Source organism: Octopus bimaculoides, chromosome 10, assembly GCF_001194135.2.
Source record: "Octopus bimaculoides isolate UCB-OBI-ISO-001 chromosome 10, ASM119413v2, whole genome shotgun sequence".
NCBI lineage: Eukaryota > Metazoa > Mollusca > Cephalopoda > Octopoda > Octopodidae > Octopus > Octopus bimaculoides.
The window spans coordinates 70,578,745-70,588,546 of record NC_068990.1 but is presented as its reverse complement, the minus strand read 5'-3'; the positions used below and the strand labels follow the sequence as shown (position 1 = coordinate 70,588,546).

At 34.6% G+C, this 9,802-nt stretch overlaps 1 protein-coding gene across 1 annotated transcript in view; it reads right to left on the bottom strand.

The window, feature by feature from the left end:
• Positions 1-9,802, bottom strand: part of LOC106882356 (ubiquitin-like modifier-activating enzyme 6) — a 295,927-nt gene that overhangs the window by 66,603 nt on the left and 219,522 nt on the right. The window contains exons 6-10 of the mRNA XM_052970971.1: positions 8,729-8,809; positions 7,033-7,155; positions 6,745-6,868; positions 5,679-5,788; positions 1,095-1,157 (exon numbers count right to left, since the gene is read on the bottom strand). Of these exons, the coding sequence (XP_052826931.1) occupies positions 1,095-1,157; positions 5,679-5,788; positions 6,745-6,868; positions 7,033-7,155; positions 8,729-8,809 (501 nt within the window). The remainder of the gene's footprint in view (positions 1-1,094; positions 1,158-5,678; positions 5,789-6,744; positions 6,869-7,032; positions 7,156-8,728; positions 8,810-9,802) is intronic.

Below are 9,802 nucleotides of genomic sequence, written 5' to 3'. Positions count from 1 at the left end.
AGAGAGAGAGAGAGAGAGAGAGAGAGAGAGTGAGAGAGAGAGATTGTTTTCTATCTTCAAGTCTGTCTAGCTCTTACTCTGAAGTGTGTGTGTGTGTGTGTGTGTGTGTGTGTGTGTGTGTGTGTGTGAATGTGTAACTATTAAATTAGATGGGTGCATGTGCATGTGCAATAATATATCACAGATTGGTATTGTATTAGAAAAGAGAAAATCCCTCCAATGCCATTATTGTTAATGGTTCTACTTATATTACATTATAAAATGTGTTTAAATATCTCTCTATAATAACAACTGCCAATATAATAATGCTGGTTGATTTCTCCAGTTAGGCTTTACAACATATAAAGAGATGTGGAGAGAGAGTACAAAAGAGAGACAGAAAGAATTATCATGAGAAGTACAAGATGAGTGCTTGGTGAGAGGTAATAAGTAAAAGAATGTCACAGTGAGAGAGAGAGCGAGAGAGAGAGAGAGAGAGAGAAAGAAAAATCACCTCTATATTATAATAGCTGAAATAAATGTTGGTTAGTTGGTGGGTTGATATCTTTTGTCATACTTTACACTGTATAGAGAGATGAGAAAGAGAGAGAGAGACTAAAAGAAAGATTCAGAGAGCTTTAACATAAGAGGTGTGGGATGAGTGCACATGAACCTTGGTGGCAGGTAAAGAGTAAAAGAACATTTCACACACACACACACACACACACACACACAGTGAGAGAGAATCATGATATTGGAGGAGATAAATGATAAGGTAGTTACAGGAGAAGTTATACACTTAAGAAATTTGTTTCTTCTACTTTGTGTGAATAAATATTTTTTCTTTTAAATATTAGTTCATTTCATTATTTTGTATAAGCTCCAAGAAATTTGATAAGAAGTTAAATTATAATTATTGTATGTAAACCTTATTTCCTGACAAAACTATACTTCCAAAGTCACCAGTCATACGGCAGCTAACTTCCTTGTTATCAATAATCACCAGAGTGCAAGGTAAAAAAAAATAAAAAATACAAAAAATCAAACTGTTTGGTAATTCAGCTTTGCATCTACTGAAAACTTAAAGAAAAAGTTACTGCAAATAAAATACTTACATTTATTCGACTTAGATCAGGAGTTAACAAATTAGGCTTGGTCAGCTGGGTTTCAAGACATTCCTGAAATATTAAAAAAAGAAAAAAATACAGAATATTTGGGTTGCTGATAAAATTAACACCAGTAGCATATTGGGATCAATTCAACCAACTGTGCATTTGCATAAGAAACTGAATAAATTACTGGTATTTATTTCATGAATCAGAGAAATAAAAAATAAAGGTCATGATGACAATATCTGAACTGAGATCTAGGAAGTACTGGACTCTGTAGAATGATGAATTTAATGTTGATCGTATTATTATCATTTGCCCAATCATGATTGAGTTAATAATCATTTCTGTCACCAAACCATCTGTAATCATTTCAGTAAGTAGAGGATAAATAATAGATTGAAATAACCTAAGTTTATTACTGGTGGTTAATTTATTGCCCCTGGAAGAACAAGAGATGATGAAATGATTTAAATGTGGAAACCTTAACTACTACATGAGGTACCATGGAGTCTGAAGTCAAGTAGATGTGTTTTTGTTTAGTGTGTCTGGGAAGTGGGTGAGATGAATATAAAATATTGAACCAGCTCTGTCAGGGTTTGAACTTAGATCCATTGAGCAACTACGTTCCCATTATACTAGTTACTTTTCTACACTTTCATTGCAGGAATAATACTGATGTACTCATCTCTATTAATGAGACTTGTAAAGACTTGAGAGAGAGGACACACACACACACACACACACACACACAAACTAAATACAGTCCTGATCTCAAAGACATTCTAGCCTTGACTATTCTGTACTTTCACATATACAAGACTACATTAACCAAAGTATCTTTCCTGGAGATGGTAAGGTGAGACATATGAAATTAGAGGATGAAAAATGTAAAGCAGTAATCTAAAGAAAGACTAAGAAAGTAAAAGATGAACAGAGATAATTACAAATTATTTACAGATTAAAAAAGAAAACTATGAAGTGATTTGAGAAAAGAAATGTGTATGGTCTACTGTAGTGAAATATAAACCTAAACAGACTTGCTATCAAATAAATTTGAGATGTGGTTATATGGAAGAATTTTGAGAATAGCATGAACAGAGCATATAACCTACAATGAAATGCTAATTTCATTATACACCTTTAAGGGGAGAAAATGAAAATATTTCAGACAAGTTGAAACAAAAAATAGATTATGAAGTTTGTTCATAAAAGGCAAAATCAATAAGACCATTATACTATTAAGAATTAGACAGATTTAAAATATAGTGAATATATTAAAGGAGGGTCCAAGACAGGTTGACATGGAAATCCATGGTACTGAATCCAATGAAAACAGACAACCTGAAGAGGTTATTGCTTGAAGGAAATTTGGCTGCTATTTGTAATAAATCAAGCTATTATGTAAAGGTTCCTATATTGGTTCATCAGACAGGATGTTAGAATCTTACTTAGTGTCTGTTCAGTATGTTTTTTCCTCCCTTGTTTATAATGATTTTATATGTATATGTCATAGGAGAAAAAATTATTACATAAACAGCATGTATTGGATGCTTATTTTGTGCTGGTGGTACAAGGAAAAGCACCCAGTACATGCTGTAAAGGGGCTGGCATTAGGAAGGATATCCAGTCATAGTAACCATGTCAAAGTAGACACTGGAGCAAAAGGCAGACCTTGGATTCATCAGATCCTGCCAAACTGTCCAACCCATACCAGCATGGAACACAGATGTTAAATGATGATAATGATGACAACTCAACAATTTATTGATGTATTTTTTTCTAAATTAATCTATAGAGAGGAGATTTCCAATCTTGCTGCTCTTTGATATATGTTACACAAGTATTTATAATAGTACAACTGTTGACAATGCTATTATACAATCAAAGATTAATTCATAAAAAGATCTCTGTATCTAGGTGTGTGGATATGTGTTTGTTTGTTTAAATGATTATGTTATTAATGAAGATTATAATTACTATTAATATATTATTATTGTTATTTAATTGATATGCCTTTATTTAATACACATCATATGTTATAAATCAAATTAATATTACAAATTTTATTATCATTTTTGTTCCTCTAACTTGACTCCAACAATTGTGTTTGCACACATTATGGCTGTATCCATTGTGATAGTAAATTGAATGAAAATAACGAACAGCTTTATATTTCAAAATACTCTAACACGTTCTAATTCACATAAAAACAATTATAGCAAAGTCTTTGTCAGGCCTTAAAGGGGGTGGGGAGGAAGTAATCTTTTTTTGTAATTGAATTAGCAGGTATGCAAACAATGATATAAAAATTAATAAACTATTAAAATACATTAAGTTAATAGAATTCTAAAAACAAATAGTTTTTTTTTTTTTTTTTGATGTCATAGAACACTTAGAATGGTATTTATCAACACTGAGTAAATTATTCTTCACTACATCACATGATTATAATCACAAACTTGCCCCCAGTTGTTCTTTTCTAAGCAGATCTAATTCTCCTCATCCCTCCTCCCAATTGGAAAAACATGCTTTTGATTCTCATGCTTTCATTTTTTTTTGGACAAGAAATTAACATTTTCTTTTCTTGTGGAGCTACGAAAAATATAAAAAACCCAATCATGATGTTCTTTCTGAAAGATAATAGCAGAGCAGAGCTGCCAGTTTTTTGGTTCTGTTTGATTCAACAAACTTTTGTAGTCCTGGAGTCATGAAAACCATAAGGTTGAAAATTAATGTAAAATTAAAGAACTGTTTCTTAATAAACTTCAGGGTTTTTCAGATGGCTGTGTGCCTAAGAAGTTCATATTGTAACCATGTGATTTCAGGTTCAGCCATATTGCACAGCACTCTGAATAAATGTCTTCAATATAAACCAGATCAACAAATGGGTTTTGAGTGAGACTAGTCAAAAAAAACTCTACAGAAGCCTGTCAGATATTTACGATTCCATAAATATGCGGTGGTTTCCATGAACAATTATTCCTTCCGTGAATAACTGAATGCCGAACCACGAATAAGCGGGGGGTACACCTAGAGGCTTCAGTGGGAGTTCTGAGCAAAATGTTATATTGCATGACCATCCTTGGCACATGTGTGTAGAAAGTTTGGTGAAAATTGGTTGAAAACTGTAGAAATATATATGTACTACACACACAAACTCATAGTCATCCTTTGTGAGGAGAACATACAAATACCGTAAAGACAAAGATATTTACGCGCAACAAAATTGAAATACACTGAAGTCAATTTTTAGGCAGATGTGGCAAAACTGAATTTAAACACACTGGGTGAACAAAAATTTAAAATAACTAAATTATTTTCCAGGGAGAATGTACAAAAATCATAACAGAGATTTTTACGCACAACTAATTGAAACACACGGAAGTAAATTTTTTTAGACAGAAGTTAGTGTGTGAGTGAGTTAAAAAGAGAGAGAGAAAGAGAGAGTGAAAGAAACAGACATAGAATAAAAGAGAGGAACTATTACAGAGGGTGAGAAAGAATATGTGAGCAAGAGAAACAGAGAATGAGAAAAAGCAAGAGAAGAGATAAATAACCAGAGAGAGAGAAGGGAGAAAATCGGTTGAACACTGCAGAAAAAAACCTGTGTAAAACACCATTTTTCCAGTTTGTCGATTTATGCAGGAGCTCTGGGCAAAATGTTAAAATGCATGACCATCCTTGGCACATATGTAATGTGAGTGTAAAGTTTGGTGAAAATCAGTTGAAAACTGTAGAAATGCATATGTACTACACACACAGACATCTTTTGTTTTATATGCATGTGTGTATTTACATGTGTGTGTGTGCGTGTGTGTGTGTGCCCACTTGTGAGCATTTATGTGTGCATGCATATGCACATCTATGTTAACGTGTTATTGCTTTGTTTATCAATGTCCAAGTGAAACAGTGAAATGATGTTTACATTCCTTGTTGACATTACAACCAGACTGTCTGTGTTTTCAAAGGCCAGTGAAATAATAATAAAAAAATCTCATATTTGGAGCAAAAATAAGTAAGGTTTTACAACAGGAAAGACATCTGACCATAAACTGTTGCTGCTTCAAATATATCATTATACAATGTCTGTTGGTAAAAATCAAATGTTACACGAACAAAATCATTTTCTGTTTAATGGAATCTGAAGCGTCCAAGAAAAGAAAAGAAACAGAAGGGAAATATTTTGGTGTTGGTTTCCCAAGATATTCCACATTTTAAAAGATCATGGATTAGTCGACCATAAAACATTCTTAATATAGCTAACTGTTATATTCTGTTATCTTTTAGAAAGACACACAAACACAACAGGCTTCATTCAGTTTCTGTCAACCAAATCCACTCACAAGGTTTTGGTCAGCCCAAGGCTATAGTAGAAGACACTTACCCAAGGTACCATGTAGTGGGACAGATCTTGAAACTAGGTGGTTGGGAAGCAAAGATTTTAATACACCACTTATTTTTAGTTTACACTTAGCTATCATGCTTGGAGAGAGAGAGAGAGAGAAAGAGAGAGAGAGAGAGAGAGTCTAATGTGCATTGTTGTGAGTGTGAACATGAAGTCAGGTCAAGAGAGAAAATAATTATTACATGGTGTCCTTTCTCTGAAACCTTCAACTGCACACAAATTCCTCCATGGTCATATTCATTGAATTCCTCTCTGCTTGTGTCACAAATTGTGAATGTGAAAGGATTTAACACTAAACATGGAAAACAGAAAGAAAAGAAATGAATGTAATACATCTTTCTTCTAAGAAGTAACATACAATCAGACACATAAATCAATAAACATCATTATTAACAACAGAAATAATAGTTATATATTAGCAAGAGAGGCAGTGTTAATACTGAGAGGTAATATTTATCTCTACTTAAACAAGGATGTTCTGTTACAACAAGCCAGACTGCAGTAGATACTATTTGAGAAATTCTGATGTTGGTTTTTGGTGCAAAATGCACTTTTGTTTATATTGCTAGCTGGGAGATAAAAAAAGATGAAATAATAGTATTTGTAAGAGTATAGGATATTATTTGAGGGAAATCTGCCAGCTGTTTCTGGCTTGTTGTCTAACCACACAGAGACTCTCTATAGGCTGCCCATGGTTGTACGAGTTTTAACCACATGTCTGTTTAGTCACACCTAACAACAACAATAGTATTAATAAAAACATGGAGATTATAATTACAATTGTAAAATAGCATGGAGCTTAAAGTTTAGCCATCGTTCACAAACGAATATGACTGATTGCTGGCACCATAGATTCACTAATTGTTTTAAGTACCTGTGTAATCATGAACAGATACAGACATCCTCTTGGGAGTCTCTCACCTCTGACCCAGTGGAACATCAAGGATGTGATAGTTGGAGGGAGAGGAGGAGGGCTGTACCAATTATATTCATCTGGCATGCATTTACAGCTGAGTAGACTGGAGCAATGTGAAGTGAAATGCCTTGCTCAAGGATACAATGTACAATTTGGTTCATGAATTGAACACACAGCCTTATGTTTATGAGTCCAATACATTAACCCTAACCCTCAGGCCATGGACCGTCACAGTAGCCTGGCACAAACCTAAGTTCATAAAATATATAACAACACTTCTAACCACCAAAAACAACATAGAAGGAATAAAAGTATATAAAAATGGAACCTACCAGAAACTGTGCAAACTTTTCCATTGAGAGCTGTCATACCTTTAATTTCTTTGAAAGTGACCTTGTCTGCAGTCTGAAGATAATGTCGAGTGTTTTCTAAACAACTCACAACACCTGGGTTCGCCTGGCAATAAGAAATTACAAGCTCTTTGAGAAAATATTTCCAGGTATAAAAAACAAAATTTTAAAAATGTTAGGATTTGAATTGTAGAACATTCGAAACTCAATTGGTGACAGAACACTGTGATGATGAAGATAATTTCATGTTAGTAGTTTAAAACTTAGTACCTTGGTTATATTACCAATAAATACTTCCTTTGGCTCTTCTCCATTAGCATCAAAAATGTCAAATTCATCTCCAAAATCACAGAAACATCCAGCAAAGACACCAAATACATCCCCTGATATAAACTGAAAATAAATTTATAAGCTTTTATAAGAATAGCAAACATTATGAGTAACAGATAATTCGGTACATTCATTTTCCCCTCTACCGCAATAATCTCATCATCCTCATCATCATCGTTTAATGTCCGCTATCCATGCTGGCATGGGTTGGACAATTTGACTGAGGACTGGCGAACCAGTTGGCTGCACCAGGCTCCTATCTGATCTGGCAGAGTTTCTACAGCTAGATGCCCTTCCTAACACCAACCACTCTGAGAGTGTAGTGGGTGCTTTTATGTGCCACCCGCACAAGGGCCAATCAGGCGGTACTGGCAATGGCCACGCTCAAATGGTGTTTTTTACATGCCACCTGCACAGGAGTCAGTCCAGCGGCACTGGCAATAACCTTGCTCGAATATTTTTTCACGTGCCAGTAAGGCGACACTGGTAATGATCACGCTCGAATGGTGCTTTTTGTGCGCGACTGGCATGGAAGCCAGTCAGCTGCTCTGGCAACGATCATGCTCAGATGGTGCTCTTAGTGCTCCACTAGCACAGATGCCAGTCATCGAATTTGACTTCAATTTCTATTTCACTTGCCTCAACAAGTCTTCGCAAGCAGAGTTTAGTGTCCAATGAAGGAAAGGTATGAATAAGTGGGCTGGTTACACCCCTGGCATAGGCCATGGGTTATGGTCTCACTTGGCTTGCCAGGTCTTCTCAAGCACAGCATATTTCCAAAGATCTCGGTCACTAGTCATTGCCTCGGTGAGGCCTAATGTTCGAAAGTTGTGCTTCACCACCTCATCCCAGGTCTTCCTGGGTCTACCTCTTCCACAGGTTTCCTCAACCGCTAGGATGTGGCACTTTTTCAAATATATCTATAGTGTGTTGGTGTAGTATATTGCCTGCAGTTATGTTAATTTGAAATGTTGATCTGAGCTTATTATTATGATATATTGTATATTAATAGGTATATATACTTAAACATTAGTTGAATATATTGACCTAAGGCACTCTGACCTAATGCAGACCAGCCTGGTGTATTTGATTAGCAAATATTGGTCTGTAATGCATGTGTTGGATGAATGTGATATCATTAATTTGTCATACAGTGTTGGTAGTGATATGCTTTCATTCAATAAGTTTTTTCAGTATAAAATAACAGAAGTGTACAGAATCAGAGAGTAGACTACAATAATTTATCAGAAAGGAAACAAAAAGTCACAGGAATTTTGGCAAAATGAACAGTTTAAATTTGGTAAAGTTAAAGGACCAATATGTGTTTTTCTAAGAAAAAAATGGTGAGTACCTCTCCCCACAGCCCCTGATTTTGTGATGTAAGACCAGTTGTAACTACTTCACTAATACGATTAATATTTTTTTAAGAGATAAGCATGTCACAATTTGAATTTACTTTTGAGAAGTCATAAAAGCTGCAAAATTCCTTTGGTTATGAAAAAGTCTAATAGACATTTTTACTAAACAGACACAGCACATAACTAAAATATGTAGTATGATTCTGTAATTTTAAAGAATTATGAAAAAGAACATTGCTTGAAATATCATTCTCCTAATTACTATAATTACAACTTACCTTAATTGGAGGATTCTGTTGATGACAGAAATTATTCACTTTACGTTGAAGGTTTAATGATGTTTCAGTTAATATAACACACTAGAAATATAAAAAAAAATAATTTTAAGTTAAATTCACAGTTTAGTGTGTGTATGTGTGTGTGTGCATATACATACATACATACATACACACATGCATATATACAGCACAAGGAATATTGCTGGGACATTTCCATTAACGCTTCTACTAAGGGCAAACATAACAGGCTGAATATTGTTGTTTGGCATAGACAAGAAAAAGTACGCACTATTATAGAGGTTAGCTATCCAGCTGATGTGACCATCTCTTTGAAAATCAAAAAGAAAGAGAAGAACTATGGACAACTGCTTTGATACCCCCAGCTTCTATATCCAGATTATGAATTCACATTTATACCAATAATAATTGATGAAATTCAAGTGATATTCCTTGTTTCCATTCTTCAATGAAAACATGTCTGGCCATAGATAAATACTACCTTCTTTGAAACAGAAAGGGGTTGGTGACAGGAAGGGCATCTGGACATAGAAAATTTGTCTAAGAATATTCCTCCTGACCTATGCAAGCATAGAAAAGTGGATATTAAATGATGATAGCTGCATCATCATGGTAAACATTGTTTTTACATCTCTTTTTTCAATGCCACAATAAGGGTTTGGATGAAACTTTAAAGAAATATTCTATGCCAGATGTTCTTCCTGATGCTAACCCTTGTTTATTTTTTGTGCAATATATTTCACTGGTCTTCACAGGCTGAACAGCTGAGCTAAGGGACATACTCAGACAAAGACATATGTCATTTCTGCCTCAGCAGTGTCAGTGTGAAGACATAAGGAGACAGACAAACACACACACACACACACACACACACACACAATAGGCGACCATACAGTTTCCATTTCTAAAATTTTAAAATTTCACCAACAAGGTATTGGTTGGACCAATACTATATTAGACAATACTAGCACAAGGGTTGTGCAGTAGGAATAAACCCAAAACCACATTGTTGCAAAGCAAACTTCTTAACCACAGAACCATCAATGCCTATATATA